Source organism: Vitis vinifera, chromosome 10 (genome assembly GCF_030704535.1).
Source record: "Vitis vinifera cultivar Pinot Noir 40024 chromosome 10, ASM3070453v1".
Classification (NCBI taxonomy): Eukaryota; Viridiplantae; Streptophyta; class Magnoliopsida; order Vitales; family Vitaceae; genus Vitis; species Vitis vinifera.
The window spans coordinates 18,556,751-18,580,868 of record NC_081814.1 but is presented as its reverse complement, the minus strand read 5'-3'; the positions used below and the strand labels follow the sequence as shown (position 1 = coordinate 18,580,868).

Sequence of the window (24,118 nt, the reverse complement as noted above, 5' to 3'; positions counted from 1 at the left end):
AGAAAACTAGACAACAAGAAAAAATAGCAAAGCACTAGACCGTCCCAATAGAACTGTTTGAACAACACACTGATAACCAATCAAGTTGTAGTACGTTAAGGGGGGTGCCCTTAAAACCCACTGAACAAAACGCCCAAAGGGACGCAAGGAAATGAATGGAATCCCAAAGATTCCCTGCATTCCTAGCCTTGTCCTCAAATATCCTAGCGTTTCTTTCACGCCACACAACCCAGATTAACGCTATACTCGCGTTTTGCCATAGAATTACCCCTCTCTTGGACTTGCCAAATCCTTTGTAATTGATGAACATCATGTCTGAAATGCTTTTCGGAGGAACCCAATCCATCTTGGCTAGCTGAAAAAGTCTGTGCCACAACCCCAACGTAACTGAGCAATGAAGGAAGAGATGATCTGCTGATTCTCCTTGTTCCATACACAACTTACATATGTCAGGGCTAATAGCTTTGTGGGGTCTCCTCAATTGTAGCAAGTCATTGGTATTCACCTTCTTATGTGCCACAAGCCAGATAAAGGCCTTAACTTTGAAAGGGACTTGAGATTTCCACACAAACATAGTGGGGAAAAATGGAGATGAATCAGGCATTTGGGACAGGGCTGTAAAGAAAGATTTGACTGTGAACAAACCTGAAGAACATAAGGACCATGATCTCGCGTCTGAAGCGGAAGTGGATAAGTTCATACAATCTAGAGAGTGCATGAGGCGCTCTAAATCTTCTATCTCAAAATCGGTTAGATTACGACGGAAATTAAAGTTCCATGAGAAAGGGCGAGACGAACCAAGGATTGAAGATATTGGAGTATTTTTATCCATTACTACTCGAAATAGTCTTGGATATTGGTCTTTTAAAATTTGGTCCTCCCACCACAAATCTTCCCAAAAGCGAATTCTTTCCCCATCTCCTACGATAAACCGAGTATACTTGGAAAAATCCTGAAAGCCTTGTGCTATGGCCTTCCAAGGACAGCGGTGTGACCATCTGACTATAGTATTGGCATCCCAACCATTTGAGTGTGTCCCGTATATGCTAAGAATGACTTGATGCCAAAGAGATGTACTCTCCCTAGGGAACCTCCACAACCATTTCCCTAGAAGAGCACGATTCCTTAAAGGAATTTTCCCAATCCCCAAACCTCCTATACTCCTCGGCTTGCATACTGCTTCCCACCTAACAAGATGATCTCTTTTACCTTCCCCAACCCCTGACCATAGAAAGTCCCTTTGTAACCTCTCTATTTTTGCAGCCACAGAAGCTGGAATCTTAAACAAAGAAAGGAAGTAGCTTGGGATATGGGAAAGGCAAGAGTGTAGGAGAGTTATCCTACCACCAAAAGATAAGTAAGCCTTTTGCCATCCGTCTAATCTCCTAGAGATTCTCTCAATCACTGGATCCCAAAATCCACAAGCAGTTGGGTTCCCTCCCAAAGGAAGACCCAGATAAAGAATAGGCCAATCTGAAGCCTTGCAATCAAGCAGCAACGCTAACCTAGAAAGATGATTTTGATCAAGGTTGATGCCAAAAAGATTACTCTTGTCAAGATTGACCTTAAGCCCAGAGATTTGACCAAACACTAACAATAAACTCTTAAGAGTTTGCACTTCTTCCTCTCTAGGGCTAGCAAATAGGATAGTGTCATCTGCGAATTGCAGATGGGACACCCTACATCTATTTCTACCTACCCTGAAGCCCTCTAGCAAATTTCTTTCCTCAGCTTTCAACAGCATTCTACTCAACACATCTGCAACAATAGTGAATAGGAAAGGGGATAACGGGTCACCTTGTCTTAAACCTCTAGCTGCCTTGATCCATCCTTTAGCATTACCGTTCACTAGAATAGCATAAGAAACCGATGACAGACAACCTCTCATCCAACACCTCCATCTAGGACTAAAGCCCTTCTTCTCCAACACGTGATCTAAGAAATCCCAATTCACATGGTCGTAAGCCTTTTCAAAGTCTATCTTGAACACAACTCCCTCCTCCCCTGATCGCTTTTTCTCATCCACAATCTCATTGGCTATAAGAACTGCATCCAGAATTTGTCTCCCTTGTACAAAGGCGCCTTGAGTGGAGTGGATGGTCTCTTGTAAAACTCCTCTTAGACGCCCTGACAAAACTTTTGCTATTATCTTATATAGACAAGTGATCAGACTGATAGGTCTAAAATCCGAAATCTTCTTTGACTGACTCTTTTTAGGCAAAAGGACTATGAAGGAAGCATTAGTGTTTTGATTAATAATCCCACTGTTGTGAAACTCTGCAAACACCCTCACTAAGTCTTCCTTGATCACATCCCAACAGTCCTGAAATACTGCTATGGTGAAACCATCAGGCCCCGACGCCTTATCCCTATCTAACTGAAAGATGGCATTAAAGATCTCTGCTTCGGCAAAAGGGGAATCCAACCTAGATGCACTCTCTTCTGAAATAGGGGACCAATCAATACCTTCTACTCTCCATGACTCCCTAGGAGGACACGAGTAGAGCTTTTTGAAATATAGTAATATCTCCTCTGTGATGCTCTCGGAACTGTCCAACACCAAACCTCTTTCATTCTCCAAGATTTTGATGAAATTCTTGTTACGTCTCCCATTAGCCACTTTATGAAACAACTTTGAGTTACAATCCCCTTCCTTAACCCATTTTATCTTAGCTTTTTGTTTCCAATGAATTTCTTCCCTTAAAATTAGCTCCTCTAACTCCCCTTTTCTTATAGCTCTTTGAGCTGCAAGATCAGAAGAGAGAGCCCCTTCTTGTTCAATGGCATCTATGTTAGCTATTTCATCCGAAATGGATTTTTTCCTTTCCTTAAGCATTCCAAAAGTATTCTTATTCCAATCTTTCAATTTTGCCTTAACGAATTGTAACTTCCTCATGAACTTGTGGCCTTCCCAACCATTTCCTTCAAATTCTCTCCACCAACTACTAAAGCTCTCTTTGAAATTATGATGTTGCAACCACATATTCTCGAACCTAAAAGGTGTTGGTCCCCACTTGAACGGATTAGTATCCAAGACAATCGGCAAGTGATCTGATGTCCATCTAGGAAGAACTTCTTGAAGGCTTTGAGGGAAGGAAAGCTCCCACTCATTTGAATAGAGAAACCGATTCAATCTCTTGCACACCGGTGACTCCTGCATGTTTGACCAAGTAAAAGAGGCATTCCTTAATGGGGGATCATGTAATTCGCTTTCTCTTATAAAACCGTCAAAAACCCTCATGCTGGAAGTGACTCTAGATCCCCCCGGTTTTTCTGATCTTCTCCTAATCACATTGAAGTCTCCTCCAACGCACCATGAGGGATAAGTAAGACCAAAAAGGTCTGACAACTCCACCCAAAACTCCTTCCTAATTGATGGATTATTTGGACCATAGACTGCAGACAACCACAATGGTCCGCTTCCATCCAACAAGAACTTGACTGAGACAGAAAAGGAACCAATTACCACCTCCTCACCTCTCATTTTTTTTGAGTCCCAAATGATCAGAATCCCTCCTGAAGCCCCGCACGCCGGAAGAATAGCCCACTCCTTATTCCTGACCGACCAGACACTACCTACAAACCTTCTGTCGCACACCTCTCTTTTTGTTTCTTGAAACATCACTACATCCGGATTCTGAAGCCGCAGAAAATCCTTAACCACCCTCCTCTTTGTCCTAGAACCCAACCCCCTTATATTCCAACTTATGATCTTCATAAAAACACCTCACTGCCCCTAAAACCAGACCATCACCACCAAATCTCAATTGCCTATGGCAATTCTGTTCTTTCGTCTTGAGTACACCTTAATATCCAAGGAACTCAAGACTTCACAGACTTTAGCCATCTTGCTAGGGGAAAGACCTTCTATATGGAATCCACTCGTTTGGGAAAAATCTGAGACTCCCTTGCTTACTGCTCCCATAATAGGGACCCCATGAGACGAGCTGGAATTGGTCATGTCATAGTTAAGGCTCTCTGACTTCAGATTCATTCCAGCCATCTGGGACTCCACTCCATCATGATTAGGATTGCCAGCATACCCAAGACGATGATCCCCATCGTCTCTTTTTTTTAAGCAATTTTCAGTTAACACTCGGTTTTTCATAGGAAACTGGGAATGAAAGGCTGAAATGGAAGAATCGGGTACAAAAGGACTCTGGTGTGGAGGAGCCACACCAGAAAAGGGATACCGTAAAGGCAGAGAAGGTTGAGGAGAAAGATGAACAGAAACCTGGAAAGATCCCCCTTTCGTCAATCCGCAGTCCCCCCCAAAGATAAGCCCTTTTTCTCTGTTCTCGTGATAAGAAGGGTGATCCGCGACTGAAGAACCACTATGAGAATAACCCACAAAGCCCTTACCACCTTCTCCGTCTTCTCCTATAACGTTATTGCGCATTCTCTCCTTCTCTTTTGACATAAAAGGAACCCTAGGAGTATTCCTTTGTTCCACGATTTCCTCCGTCGGCTTCATTCCTTCCTCGGGTCCCCCTTGAAGCAATATAGATCCCACTTCGGCGACTTCTTCCACTGAAAGAGAATCGCTACCTGTCGGCGATCTCTCAGCCGTAACTGGCTTTTCTCGGCTTCGTTCTCCTTGTCGGCTTTCAGAGCTTGACGGAAGTAGGACATTCCACAGCTTCTTTGAACCACGCATCACCGTGGGTTCCCTCCATTGAAGTTCAGAGTCATCGTAACCTACCTTCGCCTTCCCCTTTGCAGCGATAGAAGCCCTGTGTGTCGGGCCCTTCCTCGATCTGATTTGCTTACCCCCCGACTCTTGGCCCATCTGCTGGATCGGGCCTCTCCCAGGGGCTTCCCTCTTCCAGCCCACATCACTTTCTGACATAGGCCTGGGCTTACTAAAATATTGGGCCCTTGACAAATGTTTGGAGACCCAGATCTCATCCGTGAGATTTGACTGGGCTTTGACCTTGCCCTCCTGCTTTGGCCCAACACCTCCTGCCTCCAGACTTTTAAATTTTGAATTAAAAGACATAGGAGGCCAGCTGTTTCCCTCTTCTGTCCACTTCGTTCCACGTGTCCTCCCGGGAGCATTTCCAGCCTTTTGACCCTTTCTCCACTCCATCAGTCTGTCAGCTGCCTCAGCCATGGACTCCTTTCCAGCCGTTGATCTATCTTCAACATCCCTCCTTCTGCCAGCTATCCCCGAGTGAGCCTCATCCAAATGCCGAGTTAACTCACCCATTTTTCTAGCCTGCATGCCATCTTCTTTCCCTACCACTGTAATTGAGACTGTGAAGTCCCAACTCCCGTCTACCACCTCAATCAAAGCGGGAAGCACCGATTTTTCTTTCATAACTACTCTCACCCTAGCTTTGCTTAGATCAAAAATTTTCAGTGTACGCCAATCTATCTCTGTCACCGTCCCCCATTGCTCCATGATTTTCTTCAAGTGAACCTCAGACCATAAATGGAATGGTAAACCCCTTAACTCAATCCAACCTTCCTTGAATTTCCCCTCTATTTCAGAGTTTTCCTTTGGCGACCATTTCCTCAGCAAGACTGTATTTCCTCCTTTAATCTTGATGAACCTTGACTCGTGTAGTATTACAGCCTCCTCTAAGGTTTCTACAAAAAACAATGCTTTTCCTCTGGCGAATGGAACCACTGTCACCACGCCTTTGTGTCCTAACCTTCTCGCCAAAGCCCGACCAACCTCGTCCCATTTAACAGAATCATCTTGACATTCACACACCACGGCCCTCGCCCACCTCCCTACAGATACAAGGCTGCCTCTCCTCGGTCTTTCTTCACTGACTACATTCGCAAAGGACCGTTGCAAGGGACCCGCGAATTTGTGCAGATTCCTTCCTTCCCTGCTCTGCCTACCTTTTTCGTCAAAACCCGAGGAGGGGACCACCAGCATTGAATACAACGCTTCCTTCAAAAGTTCCCATCCCCTGCCATTGTCCCCCTCAGGTATAACCAGAAAGGCTGACTTCCTTCTGGATGCAAATTCTGATAATCTTATATACCTGCCATGCTCGTTGAAGCCAACCTCCAATAGATGAACACTGTTCTTTCCTCTAAATTTTCTGTTGAAACCCATAAAAACCTTCATCTCAATGGCCTTTGTCAGTTGTTCTATCAACCAGCTAACCTCTTCCTTCTCAAAACCAAGGACGAAGGCAAAGCCTTTACTGTGCTCTGTTATTGAACACCATCTTCCTCCGATTCCTCCCTCAAAGCTAACCCAGAATGTCTTCCTCTCCACTGAGACCTTCAAGGTCCTACCCATACTTAAATGAAATCCTTAACTACTAAAAGAATATCCTTACTATACAATGATTTCAGTAAACACTAGCTCCCCGAAAGCCATTACAAGTAAACTTGTCAAGGGATTATGTTAATATGTTACATTCTCTACCATCTCTTTGACATGCATCCCCCACCAGAATACTCTGTCCTACAGCATGTGTCTGAAATATGCTAGAGAAGCAAAAGAATGAAAAGAGAGAAAATAAATGAATGCCCATGTTTACCACCTTAGGTCATTCTTTACCATCTTAGGTCATTCTCCATCCTCTAAATTGTGGAATTTTATCTTTCCTCACCACCTGTTGGTTCATGATTTGATGACCTTTTTTTCATTTTGCTTTCGTTGCTTCTTATTTATTTGATGCCCTCCTTTCTAGATATCAAAGTTTGGTTGATAACTCCTTTAGGGTTTTACTCCATATGACCTTTAGGTTTTATGTAAATATGAGGCTCTAGATACTTTTATTTTTGTTAGTTTCATTTAAAAAGCCAAAGCTTCACCTAAGGTTAGGGCTTTTATAACTTATGTCTATTGCCCAATAAGCAATAAAGAAGGGTGAATCAATTCATCATCTTTTTCAACATTGTCCACTGGCTTTGAGGCTTCGGCATAGGCTATTTGGATTTGATGGGATTAACTGGATTTCTTCTGGAGGTATGATAGATATGATGATTATCTCTCCTTTAAGGGTTTTAGAGTTTCTTTTGAAGCCAACGTCCTTTAGGTTGTGACTGGCCTTTGATTTGGATAATTTGGAGGAAGAGAAATGTGATGATGTTTGACGATAGATGTGATCAAGTCTTCCCTTTGCCTCTTTTTTTTTTTTTTTTGAAGTAAATGAAATCAAAAGCGAATTGTATCGTTTCTTGATGGGATCAACCAACGCTTTGGTTGAAAAAGAAACGAAAGTGTCTGGCGACAAGTATAGTGTATCATGTTATCATCCCCAAGGATCAACTTACACGACTAATATTTTTCTAGAGAACCAATCCTTCACCCACTCTTAAACAAGGATGAAATATAAAAAATTCATGGAATATAAGTGGTTGGATTTTATGGAAATATAAAAAATATTAGATAAAGATCTCGGAAATTTTTTTTTTCCATGAGACAAAGATTGATCAAAACACAGAAATATTAGAAAAACTCTAAGAAATGATAAAACAAGCAATAATACATATAACGAAGTAGTTTTTTATTTTTTAGAAAAACAATATATATATGATAAAATTTGTAATGTTGGACAATAATATGCTGTACTTGAAAACATATTTATTACTAGAATAATCATCTTTTTGGTTTGGATGTCTTTAATAAAAGAAATAATGTAATATGTATGCTTATTTTTTGTTTAAAAATGTTTATCATTTTGTTTACTGATTTATGTTTCTCTTGTATTTGATTGCTATTCAAAAAATATGAACAACTCATTAAGAAGATTATCATGATAGTTTTATATTTTCGTTGACTATTTTAATATAATTTGAAAATAATACAATTAAAAGTTATGTATTTATTGAAGTTTTTCCCTTGAGGCTTGACTCAAGTGGTAAAGGGATGAGGAGGGTTTGTGGGAGGTTCCTAGTTCAAGTCCCAATGAGGACAAAAATTTACCTATCAAAAACTGTATTTATTGATGTTTTATTTTATGCATGGGGATAGAAGATTAATAATGTAGTTTTAGGGGAGGCAGATTAAAGTTTATATATTTTATGTGCATTAGTAATAATAAAGTCACGGTTGGCTTAGTGGTGAAGGCCTCCATCTCTCTATGCATGAAGCTAAGGTTTGAGTTTGGTACCCCTTTCCTTCATTTTTAAAGAGGTAATGTGGCAATAGAATCAGAGTAAAAGGCCAAATCGCAATTAAATTAGAGAAACTAAAATCATAAAGAAAACTTGTGACAAATTAGCCATTTTGGGTTGGCCGAATTTATGGACCTATTTTGGTATCAAAGTGGCTCAAAATTTAAAAAAATTTCACTGAAATATTAGCTGAAATTTGTTTTTTTTTTTTTTGTTTTTTTTTTAAATGCTCTTAAATTGATCATAGTTCACTTTTCGAATGATGAAATTTCAATAATTAGTTGGATGACCACAGTTAAAAGAATGCAAGGTGCAACATAAGGTGCACACCTCAGTTAAGTCAAATGCAACTTAGGATGCATATCAATTTTATAAAAAATGATTCAAAATCTAATCCAATCAATAATAAATTTAAGATTCCAAACATTTAAAAGAAGCATTCAATAAAAAAGTAATGAAATTTTCTAAATTTCAATATACAATTAGAAATTTTAAGAATAAAAGTGTTTAAAAATGAAGAGTAAGGTCGACAAGGCGTAAGGAAGTGGTAGTGCCTTGAGCCTAAGCACACTTAAAGCGTACCTTTTAAAACTATGGTGAAGACCACTCCAAGGGTGGAAATAAGGATACTTAAGGCGCTTTGTATTTTCAGAACTGCTCTCTGGATCTATTGAGGGTTGTAATTTCGCCTTTTGTTCCTTTTCATTATACAACTTCTTCCTTTTTGCTTCATAAACAGCCTAAGGTCCATTTTGACTTCAAATTCCACCCTTGGGTTCCTTTTAGCTGGAATCACTCTCAAGTGATCCTATTGACTTCCTAAGGCATCTTCTCAACTTCCTTAAATCAATATTGTTACATCATTTACCTGTATAACTTGCTGAAAATACACTTCACAATTCATTAAAAAGTGCTGGAATCACTCCCATTAAAAAGTGCATATAAAAAAAAGGGTCCCATTAAAAGAATTTAGCTTTCCTTTGAGCTAGCAAGAAAGATTAACAGTCAACTATCTTCTTAAAACCCTCCTTTTAAACACTAATTATCTCACATGATTGAATGTTAGTCAAGATGGCCATGACTATTTAGGAAATAGTGCATTTCTATTATTCTCTTTGGGCCTCTACCTCTGAAGCTTTTGTGGGTTCTTTGATTATGCTTCAGCTTGATTGAAATCTCATTTGTAGGTCCAAGAGGTTAGGCATGGAGTTGATTCAGTGGCTACTCCATCTTCAGTTGGTTTTGTCATGTTAAATTGTGATGGCTGCACTTTGGGTAACCTAGGAAAGCTAGGGATTGGAGGTGTGGTTAGAGATCCTTTGGGCATAGTGTTGAAGACATCTTCATAACGGGTGAGAGAAGTGTTTGCAATTGAGATAGAAATTTTCTTTTAAAGGGGTTGTTGTTGTACAGGGCTTGACCCCCGAACATTTTGGTGGAAGAAGATTCTGTTTTGGTGACCGCATGGATGTTGGGTGGAGGGCCCTGGAAGTATGATGGATAGATTTGCCAAATTGTAGATGTTACTACAAACTTGAGTTGCCCTTTCTTCCTAAACTCTGCTTTTAGCTAATGTGGTTGTAGATCAACTAGTGAAATAAGAAGTGATGCAGTGGGTTTTATTTATAGGGATCTTTTTCCCACCTGTTTAGAGTTTTTGGGACCATACGTTTATTGCATCTTGCTGTGCAGCTGTTTTTCTCTTCCTTTTGTGCAGTTCATTTATGTTCTCCTTTTCTAAGGCTTGCGTAAATTTTGAAAGAATTTCTCGTCCTTTATTATACTTATAAATTCGTATCAATGAATTTGTTTGTTTTTCAATAATAATAATAATAAAAGGGCTTTTGCCTTGCTCAAACCAACTTGATTTTGGTTGCTGATTTTCATCCATGCCAACCTCCAGCTAAAAGAGATAGAGTTATTGCTTAATCAAAAAGCTTTGTTTGGTCCACTCAATTTCTTCTGTTTATAATGCTGATCATGAATCATATCTCAGCAACATCAATATCCTTACAATTATATCTATTGATATTTTTTTATCATAATTATATCTGTTTGTTTTCTTCTTGATATCTTTTTGATTGAATGGTTTGCAATTTGCAAATTTCTGTAACGTGTGATCAATGAAGAAAGGATCTTAGTACATGTACCCATGTATCTTTATACACTTCTAAAACAGCAATCTTAATTATGAAGCAAATTAATTGTTACAGGAAATATTGGTTGATAGGACAATTCATGCTGCTATTGGTCGCTTTTTTCCTTCTAATTCGGCTTTTGACAAATCTGAGAAGCCTACATTAGTTCGGGATGATTTTTCACAAGCAATGCATGAGTTTCTGCCAGTTGCGATGCGCGATATTACTAAATCTGCCTCTGAAGGTGGTCGCTCTGGGTGGGAGGATGTTGGTGGTCTTGTTGATATTAGAAATGCTATTAAAGAGGTACAATTTCCTGTCGGTACTTGCTGCATTAAATCACATCTTTCCACTTTTATTATGTTTCCTAAGTTTCCCTTCAGCTAAGTTGAAAAGGAAAAACAACATGCTTTCATGGTTGGGAGAACTTTAGATCTTGATTTTCAAGTTGGTGTAGGTTCTTTTGGGTATTATTTTGGTATGCTATTTTATGGTTGTTATTTAGTTGCAGAAAGTATAATGGTCTTTTCAGTTACCTGCTATATTCTTGGTTTCTCAAGATAAATATGATACATGCTTATTACATATGACTTGAGTTAAATTTCCCACCTATTTTATTTTGTAATTTCCTTAATGGAAGATGTTATGAACAATTGGCACATTGCTGTAATTGTTACAAAATATTGGGTTCACAGTGTAGTTTTGGAAAATTTTCGTTCATTCTGTTCTTGCTCTCTCCCCTTTTCTCCTTTGTGTTAGCAATACAATAAAATGGTATCAGAGAAGTAGATCTAAGTTGAATAAATTATTTTACCTTATCTTTCTTTTTCCTGTTGCTGCTTTTCCTCCTTTTTCTTTCCAACTGGTTCCTCAAATTTCTTCCCTTAAATCACTATGAGCCATTGGGGATTTTCTGTGCAAGATCATCCTTGTTTTATTGAACAAAACAAGAAGTTTTTGACACCATTCTGAAGACGAGGAGTGGGCTTTCAACCCAACTCCACAGTGCATCTGAGGATCTTGAGACTGTGTATGGTTTTCATTTAGGGGTGGAAGCAAAGGCCATAAAATCTATGTTTTGGGTATGAAACCTTTTATTTCCCTATTTATTTTTTGGGGGATAAATTTTCCTGTATTAAGGTTTTTCTATAAAAGTTCTTGTCTTTTTAAGGGTAAACAGTTTCAGTAATAACCCCATAAACAGTTCTGTGATTAGATACCTCATAATGGCTTCTAAATTATTGTGAGCTATAATAAGAGCAGTCACGAACCGTTTAGAGTATCCTGTCCTCTTCCTTCTCTGTAATGGTTGTGTTTCTCCTTTCTACTGTTAGTTGGTGCTGCCTTTTAAGTAATTGGATCCACATTAGAATGCATGGTAGTGTTGAGCTTCTTAAGTGGTGTTTGGTATGCGTTTTCTAGTATTGAATATAGTTTTGGGTTGATGGCAAGATTATTTTCTATTTTAGTGGGCCAAAATGTCTTATTTTAGCAACCCCTTTACTGAAGAAGATATTTGTAGAGAGCTCTTTTAATTAGATAGGCATAAGGAGCTGGGGCCTGATGGTATTACTATTGCATTGTTTCAAGATTGTTGGGATGTGATCAAGGAGGACTTAGTGAGGGTGTTCACAGAGTTTCATAGGAGTGGGATAATTAAGCAAAGTACTAATGCAACCTTCATAGCTCTAGTGCCCAAAAAAAGTCGGACAAAAAAAATTTCAAACTTTAGGCCTATTAGCTTGATCACATGTCTCTACAAGATAATAGCCAAAGTCCAATCAGGGCGATTAAGAGGTGTACTACATGAAACTATCCATTCTATTCAAGGAGCTTTTGTTTAAGGGAGGCAAATCTTGGATGCGATTCTGATAGCCAATGAGATAGTGGATGAGAAAAGATGCTCAGGGGAGGAAGGAGTAGTCTTCAAAATTGATTTTGAAAAGGCATATGATCATGTGGATTAGGAATTTTTGGACCATGTATTGGAGAGGAAGGGGTTTAGTCTTAGATGGAGGACCTGGATGAGAGGTTGTTTATTCTCGATTTCTTTTGCAATCCTAGTGAATGGAAATGCTAAAGGGTGGGTCAAGGCAACCAAAGGATTAAGGCAAGGTGATCCTCTATCCCCCTTTTTTTTTTACTATTGTAGCTGATGTGTTGAGTAGGATGATGTTGAGAGCAGGGGAGAGAAGTCTGTTGGAGGGCTTCAGTGTAGGTAGAAATAGAACAAGGGTGTCGACCATCTTCTTTTCTAGTGCCCATGTGGAAGAACTGCAGACTCTTAAGATCATTTTGTTAGTTTTTGGGCAAATTTCTGGACTTAAGGTAAATCTTGACAAGAGTACCCTTTATGGCATCAACCTTGATCAGGATCATCTCACTAGGTTGGCTTTGACGCTTAATTGCAAGGCTTCGGACCAAAAAAATTTCAGACTTTAGACCTATTAGCTTGATCACATGTCTCTACAAGATAATAGCTAAGTTCTTATCAGAGCGATTAAGAGATGTGCTCCATGAAACTATCCACATGACTCAAGGAGCTTTTGTTCAGGGGAGGCAAATCTTGGATGTAGTTCTGATAGCCAATGAGATAGTGGATGAGAAAAGACGCTTAGGGGAGGAGGGAGTAGTCTTCAAAATTAATTTTGAAAAGGCTTATGATTCATGTGGATTGAGATTTTCTGGACCATGTTTTGGAGAGGAAGGGGTTTAGTCTTAGATGGAGGACTTGGATGAGAGGTTGTTTGTCCTCAGTATCTTTCGCAGTCCTAGTGAATGGAAATGCCAAAGGGTGGGTCAAAACATCTAGAGGTTTAAGACAAGGAGATCCTTTATCCCCTTTTGTTTTTACAATTGTGGCTGATGTGTTGAGGCCAAAGGAGAGAAGTCTGTTGGAGGGTTTCAGTGTAGCCAGGAATAGAACAAAGGTATCCCATTTGCAATTTGCAAATGATATCATCTTCTTTTCTAGTGCCCGAACAGAAGATCTGCAAACTCTTAAGATTATTTTGTTAGTGTTTGGGTAAATATTTGGAGTTAAGGTTAATCTTGACAAGAGTACCCTTTCTGGCATTAACCTCGATCAAGATCACCTCACTAGGTTGGCATTGACGCTTGATTGCAAGGCTTTTGATTGGCCTATCCCCCTATTTGGGTCTTCCCCTAAGGGGGAACCCAAAGACTTGAGGGTTTTGGGATCTAGTGATTGAAAGAGTTTTGCAAAGATTAGATGGGTGGAAAATGGTCTATTTATCATTAGGTGGAAGGATAACTCTTATCCATTCATGCCTCTCGCACATTCCTAGCTACTTTCTATATTTGTTCAAGATTCCCGCTTCAGTGGCTGGAAAAATTGAGAAATTGCAAAGGGATTTTCTTTGGTCAGGGGTTGGGGAGTGTAAGAGAGACCATCTTATTAGTTAGGATTTAATGTGCAAGTCGAAGGTGGAAGGGGAAGTGGGGTTTGGGAAGATTTCTTTAAGGAATCGTGCTCTTTTAGGGAAGTGGCCATGGAGGTTTTCTAGGGGGAGTTCTCTATGGTATTAGGTCATTCTAAGCATATATAGGACACATGCTAATGGTTAGGACGCCAACACTATAGTCAGGTGGTCATATCGTTGCCCTTGGAAGGCTATTGTATAGGTTTTTCAAGATTTTATTAGGTATTATACTTGGTTTGTGGTAGAAAATGGAGAGAGAATCCTCTTTTGGGAAGACTTGTGGTGGGAGGACCAACCTTTGAGCTCCCAAATTCTAGGACCTTTTAGAATAGTCACAGTTAAAAATCTTCCCATTTCTTCATTTTTTTTTTAATTAGAAACGAAGAAATATGTATTAATAGTAGTAAATATACAAAAGAAGCCTCTATAGTAGTAAGAGAAGGATGAGAGATCCTTCCGTAAAAAAATAGAAACTGAACAAAGAAGAAAGCACCCTACTATAGAAAACAATATACAAAACTATCTCAAACTTTTGAATCACAAATTGTAGTCTAATTGAGTTGTAAAATACTACGAGGAACTCCTCTAAAAGCTGTAGTACAAGAGGCCCAAAGAGAGGAATAGAAGAGAAGTAAATCTCATAACATTCCTTCCGATCTTCCTTCATCTTAAAAAATCTTAGCGTTTCTCTCTTGCCACACAATCCACAACAAAGTGAGGCAAGCGATTCGCCAAAGTGTCTTGCCTCTTAAGCGAATTTCCCAAACATCTAAATGCAATAATCATCATGTCCTCAATACTCCTTGGTGGAACCTAATCCAACCCTACTAAAAAGAAGAGTTTGTGCCAAAGCCCAAGAGTTAAAGGACAATGAAGAAAAAGGTGGTCAATCGATTCTCCATTTCCTTTGCATAGAATGCGGCATTGAGGACAAAGGGATTTGTAAGGTCTTCTCAATTGCAGCTTGTCATTGGTGTTTACTTTCCCATGTACTACTAACCAAGCAAGGGCCTTATCCTTTGAAGGGGCTTTTGATTTCCACATAAACTTGGCCAGAAGGAACAAGATAGGATTTGAGAAATTTGACAAAGACAAGAAAAAAGATTTAACAGTAAACAAACTTGATGAGGACAAAGACCAAGTTCTTGAATCTGTCATAGAAGGAGAAAAATGCACTGAACTAAGGGAGGACACGAGTCTTTGAAGGAATTCAATTTCTGTATCAGTCAGATTACGACGAAAATTAAAATTCCAAGAAAGTGGATAGGAATTACTAAGGACAACTGAGACGATGAGGTTTGTCATAGAAATAACTCTATAAAAGAACTACCCATCTCTTCAATTCTTGGGTTTACTCATCCATTCTCTTGGAACCTTAATTTCCATTGTAACCTTTCCGAGCCTGAGATAGAAGAACTAGAAAGCTTCATGTCTTCTCTTGCTTGTTTGCACTTAACCCCATCTATTCAAGATGCGAGAACCTAGTCTTTATCTACTTCCGGGTTATTTACAGTCAAGTCTTTCTTTTTAGTCTTATCCCACCTTTCTGATTCATCTCTAACATTCCCTACTAATTTTGTTTGGAAGTCTCAAGTCCCTTTTAAGGTCAAGTCTTTTGTTTGGTAAGTGGCACACAAGAAGGTAAATACTAATGATTTGCTATAGTTGGGAAGACCCTAAGCTCTCAGTCTTGATATTTTTAAGTTGTGTATGGAGCATGGAGAATCAACGGATCATCTTTTCTTACATTGTCCTTTAACGATGGGGTTGTAGCATAGGTTATGGATTAGGTCCCCCCAAGGAGCATTTTTGACATGATGACCATTAATTTTAAGGGATTGGGAAGGTCCAAGAGGGGACTAGTATTGTGGCAATTTGCCTGTATTGCATTAATTTGGGTTGTGTGGCGAGAAAGAAATGTTAGGATTTTTGAGGACAAGAATAGGAATTCAGAGGCTCTTTGTGACACTATTCACTCCTTTGCTTCTTTTTGGGCTTCTTGCACCACAACTTTTAAGGGCATTCCCCTTGATTTGGTTCAACTAGATTGGCTAGCGGTGTGTAGCTTCAAGGGTGTGGGTTAGTAAGGGGAGGCTGCTTTTTGTAATTACTAAATAACTTTTTGCTTTTTGTATTCAATTTGTTTAGCTTTCATTTGTGGGAGGATTCCTCATCCTTCTTTTGTATTTCCTGTTTTCTAATTTAATATAATTCATTGTTGCTTCATATAATAAAAAAAAAAAAAGAAAATAAAAAATAAACAAATCTAACTTTTTGAGGCTCAAAAACTCATGACACTTAAACTCAAGTCCTTGTAACACCTTAATTTACTTTTATCTTGGTAGATTTAAAAGGGAAATATGGTCTTTGCATAGAAACAATCAGGAGAGATTTCTGTTAGAAAATTTCCATTTTCATTGTGAGGGTCAAATTGCTTGGTCTTAGGAGTTCTGAGAAAAGGTAGTTGACTTCTGCTTTATTCAACTCTTTAATCTTAGCTGAGGCCATTTTTTTTTGTTTTAACTGGTGAGCTGATCCTGTACTTGCTTTGGGGCTTGAACACATTTGAGCTTGTCTAATGCTCATCTCAAAACTCATTTATTCCATAAGTTTGGATATAAATCATGGCCTGAAATCTTTCTGTTTCTTAGCTGAACGTGCAGTGAAGCTAGGGATGAATGCTCTGTCATATGTGAAACTAGAATAAGACAGTTACAGTCACCCTGCATAAATGAGGTTGGCCTGTGCTTTCCTGAACAATTTTTCCCATTATATGCTTTGGATCTATTTATACCTCAAGGTTTCTCTTGTTCAATGAATCAAAGATAGTTTTGAACTTGCCTTCTATCTTCTAGTTGGTTTCAATTGAATGATTAGTTTTGGGACTGCGCAAACTGGTAAAGTACTATTTTTTCTAGTTTTGTAAATCTGCATAGGTGCCATAACCTGCTGTCATCCTTGTGCTGTTTGCACTTTTTCTACTTGTCTCTCCAGTGCACATATTTGTTTGATATAGAACTTCATTTTCTATCTATAATCCCTTTATGTGAATTTCAGATGATTGAATTACCTTCAAAATTTCCAAGTATCTTTGCACAATCCCCTTTAAGGCTGCGGTCAAATGTTCTCTTATATGGCCCTCCTGGCTGTGGAAAAACACACATTGTTGGTGCTGCTGCTGCTGCTTGTTCATTAAGATTTATATCAGTGAAAGGGCCTGAACTTCTGAATAAATATATTGGTGCTTCTGAGCAAGCTGTAAGTGAGCAATTAACCTTTCCTTACTACTATTTTCTCTAAATTCCTTTCTAAATAATGTTAGTTTCTGATATTTTTGTTCATATTTAGCCATTCATTGCCAATTTTCAGAGGCCGTAGAATGCCACACTGCTGCTATTTAGGTTCAGCATTTCTCAACCTGTAGATTGGAAAACTATGTCTTGACTGTACCAATTCACTATTTATATACCTTATTGTTGCTGCCTTAAACTGATATTGCATCATCCACAAATAATATGCACCAAGGAAAGTCATCTCAAGTTTGTTGATCTCAAGACTATTGTAATGAGTACTTGAAATCGGGAATTTTCCTTAGTGCTGTTTTGGAGTTTCTCTGACTCATGTAAGGTGACCATTTGATACCTCAGCTGATTGATCATGATTTCCAATGATATGTGAGTACTTTCCTGAACAGCATGTGACTTATCTTCCAGGGACAAAACTAATTGGATATGTGGATGTCCTAAAAACAATATAGAAAATGCAGGTAGAAATTGGAATGTTTGTTCACTGCTTCATGAGAATTGAGCAAGTGGTTTCTAAAATAGAATGCTTTCCAGAATTCCATTCTGGAAACATGTCGATTTATTTATTTATGAAGCTGAAGCACAGTTATATATACATGCATGTCTGGCTTTCCATTGTGTACAATAGAACAGCAACTCTAGTACATGCTACTGAATGCCTCATATTTTGTTTTCAGGTTCGAGACATATTCTTAAAAGCATCTGCTGCATCACCATGCCTTCTCTTTTTTGATGAATTTGATTCCATTGCACCAAAAAGGGGGCATGACAACACTGGAGTCACTGATCGTGTTGTTAATCAAGTCAGTCTCTTCTTTGATTTCCCCTTATGATATCTTCTCAATTGGTTTTCTCAAAGTGATTTTCTTCCATTTATGCAGTTTCTGACTGAATTGGATGGTGTGGAAGTTTTGACTGGTGTTTTTGTGTTTGCTGCAACTAGGTCAGTTTTTCTACTGAGTAATAGCATTGTTCAAGGATTTTTCTTTAGATAGTCAGTGCCTATAATCAATGGGGTTGCAAATATCATTACATTCAGTATGACAATTGGATTTTACAGTTACATAAGATGGGTTTTAGGCTAGATAGTTGGTGAAAGGATAAGCAAGGCCTTCACATTAGACACAAGCACACAGAGATTACAGGGATCAGGTGGTTACAAAGAAAATGACCATAAATTCTATCATCTATTTTCAGAAGATTAGTTCAATAGCGAAAGCTGACTGGAGACAGTTTAGTGAACTGTGGTGACTGAACCAAGAAGAAAAGGAGTGGTGGAGGGCATCCTTTGATCAGTGACTATGACCAAAAGTCGAGAACTATAGTGATTAGTTGCTGAGTGGAGGGTTGGTCATAGAGGCTGACTACTGGTCAACATAGTGGGCCATGACAGGAAATTAGCTTCTCGTCAATGAGTGCTTTTTATGTTTCTAGAAAGCACTTCCTGGGCAAGAATAAACTTTATCCCTTAACTATCAAGAAATTGCTTTCGGCCTAGGATCACTTTCAAGTGGTTTTGTTTTCCTTTTTAACTTAAGCTTTCCCAGTCTATTGGACTATCCTCTATTATAAAGTCCCGTAATAAACTGGATTTTTTCGTACTTGATCAATTAAAAAGAAGGCAGAGATAAACTACCCAAATCAATCAATGGGTGCTGCAGGATTTTATGAACTCATAGATGAGAGAATTGGATGACCGAGTGATATTTTTTCAGAAAATAAACTCAAGAAAATAATCTCAACAATGTATTATTCAAACAACTTGCTAATTTTCAGAAAATTGAGAATTAAAGATGGATATGGTTCAACTCGAAGGCATTGTTATTAAGCTTGACGGTTGCAGTGAGCTTTATCTTGCTTTTGTGATAAAAATGTGAAGATTACCTGAGTTACTTTGGGGACAAATAGACAGCATTTTTTCATGTTAGTAGTTTATTACTGTCTTGGAAGAAGGAGCAGAAACAAATAAGACAAGCTGTGGAAATGGAAGCTGCTACCTCTAAAATTGCACAATTTTGAATATTAAATTTATTCATTTCATGATGAAGGCATTCATCTCAACAACGTTAAGGGTATAGTCCAATGCAAAAGTTGTTTTTTTTAAATAAACCATAGCTGTATAGGCTCCTTTTATAAGCCTACCTAAAGATGTTGCTCATTTTTTAATTTCATGATGTAAGATCATGCTATAAGTGAGCCTAGTAGAGGCACAAAACTAGTAGGAGAACGCACGGTACTCACTGGTATAATCATTAGAAAACACTTGCTTGAAATATCTGGTAGGTACAGGGGGTATGTTCCTTATCTCAAAAAATTCACTACTAGACATTTGGATTAGATCATTAAATTTTGATTAATAACTCAATTTAGTTCACTTGTTTCCAAACTTTTAATGATTTATTAGTTAATTTTTGAATCTCTTATGCTCTTACCTGAATAAAGACTTATCCAACTTCGGGTTGGCTGCGGGGGATATTCAGTTTGTTTCCTAGTGCCAACACCTTAAACTAAAACACTTGTGCAGTCATAGATTTTGTTTTTAGATGACTCTGTTTTGCTCATATACAACTTTTGTCTTGATCTCTTCGTAATCTGTGAATTACTGATTTAAACTACAATAGATATGGGTATGAGATGTGTCAGATAACCTATTGCTGTGCACGGATGGGGTAGCTGTGTCCAAGAGAAAAAAGAAAAAATTATTCACTAATTGCTTCTTGACATAAGAAATTAAACATGGATATCAAGGTTCAATGCTTCAGATCAAGTTAGTGCCACAAATTTCAGTATCCAAAAATATTCTAAACATATGTTCAATGCTATTATAGGTGTTAATGTGGGTATTTGTGTTGAACTATTTATCAATTGGTCTCCGAATTGTAGATATTGATAAAGATATAAACAGTATGTGATATGTAATGTTATTCTCATACTTTTTTATCATGTTTCTATTGTGTCTCCATATTTTGAAATAGAAGCAACCCATATTGAGCATACTATTTTATACTGTTTACATAGAAGCTCTATTTTAAGTGAAGGTAGAAAAAGCAGAAAACTAAGTCAGCTTAACCTCTGTACATGCTTGTACTAGACATGCATAGTTGCTTCCATATTACATGATCAATGGACTAGTTTTTAGCATGATTACAAAATATTGAAAAATGCATTTAAAATGAATATAAAAACATGACATATGACACTAGTTTGATTAAATCAATCTTGAAAAGGTTATTTCCTAAATGTTTTCTCTTATTAAAAAAAACGACTGGTCTGTAATATCATTGCATGGCATAAAATAAATAGCAAATGTTCTCTTACAAAAAAAAAAGAGGTCGTCTGTAATGTCATTGCATAGCATAAATTATATGTCCAGAAAAACAGCGTCCCTTTGACGCAAGATTCCAACTAATATCAGGAGAAACAATTGGAATGAGATTTCATAAATTAGCAATTTGTTTTTTTCTTATTAGAAACAAGAGATATATTAATTATGAAAAAAGTATAAGAGAAGGATGAAGGATCCTCCCCACGAAATATATATAATTGATCAAAGAGAGAGTAAACATCTCCACTATACAAGGAGAACCGTAGATAAAGGTTTAGGCCCCTTAAGGAAAAAAAAAAAAGGTAAACATCTCCTCAAAACTAGAATCCACCCCATTTGATTTACAAACCGAAAGGTGATGTTACAAGAGGCCCACAAGGAGGTATAAAAGTTAAGTAGATCCCACAACATCTTTACTGCTCTCCACTTTGCAAAGATCCTAGCATTTCTCTCTTGCCACACAATCCAAGGTACAATCACACAAGCGATTTGCCATAGGGAACAACCTCTGATGGAACTCCCCAAACCTCTAAATGAGATAGTCATCATGTCACATATACTTCTAGGTGGAACCCAATCCATGTTGGCTGGATTGAATAGTTTGTGCCAAAACTCCAATGTTAACGGGCAATGTAGAAAGAGTTAATTAGGAATGTGTTTGATTGATGGATATTTTTTGTAATTTATTCTAAACTATTCAAAAGTCTGGTTATCTGATATTGTCATTATTAGATTTCTAATTTTCTTCACTGCAGCATAGGTTTTATATTATTTTTGTTTTCCTTTTACCAGTTTCATGTATTTGATACAAATTGATCTTTTGCACTTCTCATACCAAGCAGTAGACCAGATTTACTTGATGCTGCACTGTTGCGACCTGGTAGGCTAGATCGCCTTCTTTTCTGTGATTTCCCATCTCGGCGTGAGAGGTTGGATATTCTTACAGTTCTTTCTAGAAAGGTTAGTAAGGCTATTGAACTAATGCTTCATTTCATGCAGGATGATATGCATCAGATCCCAAAGTTTATTTTAGTTCTACATGCTGCTATTTAATTTTAATCATATTTTTCTAGATGTGGTGGGAACCCTGTGAACCATGAAAAGATTATTGATGTTGATCAAATTATGGATCCAAAACATGGAGAAATCAAAATTCATATTTGATATCAATGATGATTTGAAAAGAATGTTGAAATTAGCAAAGAAAGGTGAAAATTCTGAAAATAGCATTGCAACAATATGCATAATTTAAGTATTTGAGGCATAGGGAGTCAACATTGAAAACATCCAGTTCTGATAAGCATATTGATGCATCTACTAATAAAATGTAGGATTAGTTGATCAAACCATTTAATCGTAGCTTACTAAACATGCAATTTTCCTAAAAGCTTAAGTTTATAGGATTTGAGCCCATAATGTATATCACGCACTCTTACACCCTCCCTCATTTGTAACCTCCATTTTTGGGCTTGCAAGTGGGTTTAATAAAATGGGTAAATATACATGCATAGCAAGGTCATAGCAAGGTTTGAACACTTGACCTTCCACCAAATAAAGTTTTGATACCATGTTGAACACAAATTTTCTTAAAAACTTAAACATATAGGATTTGGACCGGCAATATATATGATGCACTCTAACAAAATGAACTAAAACAACTACTGTGAAGGAATTTTTTTCATTATTACTCACTAATAATAGTGGAATTGTTGGCGCAGAGTCAAAAAAGAATTCTGGTCCAACACCGTTGCTTACTAATAAAATGCTTATAACAAAACAAGTTCTTATAAGATTTTTATTAGAATCAGAAAACATTATGCACAAGCAAAATATGAGCAACACCCTTGGAAAGTATCAAGAGAATGTTACTAATGAATATATAAGAATAATAAGATTCCTTGTTTCTTTTGTTTCCCTTCATTAAGTATTAATGAAAAGTATAAAAATATAGAATCAAGATAGATCACTATCTACTATCACATATCTTTATTTCCCATTATTCTAATCCTTATTGTCAGGAGTTTTACACAGCCTATCGTTGACTAGGGATTACCAAAAAGAAATAATTTCTTTTTGCACTTATCTATTATATATAAAATTATACATCCAATCTAATATTATTTGAATGCATAAGCACTCAGAAACTCTCATGAAGCTGTATACAAGAAAATTTAGTTCTATTTTCCTTCCTTTTCATATGTTTCCTCAACAACCAAACAACCCTAGAAAGCAACAGAACAAAAAAAAAGGAATGCCGAAGAAGTAACTTAGGCTCCATTTGGTTGCCAAGAAAAGTGTAACTAAGAAAAAAAATCAAAAATTTCAAATCTTGAACCTTACTGAGTAACAAGTGAAAAGAAAGGGAAAGAAGTAGAGAAAGAAAGGTCTGTTGAATTGAGTTTGTTATTCTAAGAAAAAGCAAAACAGCAATAAGAAAACACAAGGCCCTCATCTTGTTTTTGTCACCTTTTCTTGGCTATTCCTTGGAAACCAAACAATGGAGAAACCAAAACCCTAGGATCAATCAGACAGAAAAAACGCACCATTTCGATGATACCTTGAGGTCCAAGATATATATTACAAGGCAGATTCATGGCTTTATATAATTTTGTTTTGATTTTTGACTACTGTAACAATATTTTTCTAATTTGCCTGCTATCAAATTTAATAATATTATTACCTCATGAGGAAAAGGTAACCTTACCATTTTTGAATTTTTAATGCTACTTCTCATATTTCCAGGAATAAAGGTTATCAGATAGTGCATTGCTGAAAGAAGATGGATAATAAACCAATTATTCTGCTTCATTCTTGTCTTACTGGATCACTTGTAGCCCTATATTCTAAAAGCTTCACCCACTTGACCTAGGTCATGACAAATATATATATATATATATATATATACACACAAATTAAATTCTAGTAGTGAGTCATAAAACTCTTCATTTTTGTTGGTTTATCCCATTTTTAATGTCGAAATACGTAATGTTTATTTTTTTATGGATTATGCAGCTACCATTAGCTGATGATGTTGCCATGGATGCCATAGCTTATATGACTGAAGGATTCAGTGGAGCTGATCTCCAAGCTCTTCTCTCCGATGCACAGCTAGCAGCAGTTCATGAGGTTCTGGCGACTGCAGATAACAAAGAGCCTGGAAAAATGCCAGTCATTACGGATGCCCTTCTGAAATCTGTTGCTTCCAAAGCAAGACCATCCGTCTCAGATGCTGAGAAGGAGAGATTGTATACCATTTACAACCAGTTTCTAGATTCAAAGAAATCAACTGCACAGGTTTTTCTCTCCCCTCTTATCATATACAGTCATGAATACACTTTCTCATTGTACTCTTGCTAACAGAAAGCTTCACTCTGCAGTCAAGGGATGCAAAAGGCAAAAGGGCAACCCTAGCATAACAAATTGTTCCTTGAGAATAACGATCAATTTTGTATTCTATATGTTTCTAATATTTCCTCCATACCTATGATTATTCACCATGTAAACTCACTGCAACTCAGCAGCTTATTCCTAATAAAACGTTGCTTATGCATTGAGAGTGCATTTCAAACATGGAAATAGGATTGCAAATAGAAATGAATCACATTACCATGTGAAAAAAGATGAATTAAAATCTTGACATGAGTAGATTTTGATTTTCATGAAAACAAAATTTTTATTTCTATACCCCTTTTTGTAATTGGTACCATGCCCATTCTCTACATCACAACATTATCAGGTGCATTAGAAGGAAGAGCTTGATGGTGCATAAGTCTTCTTTAGAATCCTTGTACAACAATTGTGTGCTTTGTATGATGATTC

General features: G+C 37.5%; 1 protein-coding gene across 3 annotated transcripts in view; it reads left to right on the top strand.

Annotated features, from left to right (window-relative positions):
• LOC100259773 (peroxisomal ATPase PEX1) overlaps positions 1-23,849 on the top strand; it is a 63,623-nt gene extending 39,774 nt beyond the window's left edge. For 2 of the 3 annotated variants that reach the window (XM_002273731.4, XM_010647659.3), the window contains 7 exons: positions 10,302-10,532; positions 16,727-16,927; positions 17,652-17,777; positions 17,856-17,917; positions 21,142-21,259; positions 23,312-23,593; positions 23,677-23,849. In XM_002273731.4, coding sequence (XP_002273767.1) covers positions 10,302-10,532; positions 16,727-16,927; positions 17,652-17,777; positions 17,856-17,917; positions 21,142-21,259; positions 23,312-23,593; positions 23,677-23,715 — 1,059 coding nt within the window. In that variant the 3' untranslated portion in view covers positions 23,716-23,849. Of the gene's footprint in view, positions 1-10,301; positions 10,533-16,726; positions 16,928-17,651; positions 17,778-17,855; positions 17,918-21,141; positions 21,260-23,311; positions 23,594-23,676 lie in introns of those variants that run through there. The other variant, XM_010647660.3, reaches the window with a different exon arrangement.
• Positions 23,850-24,118: the final 269 nt, after the last annotated feature.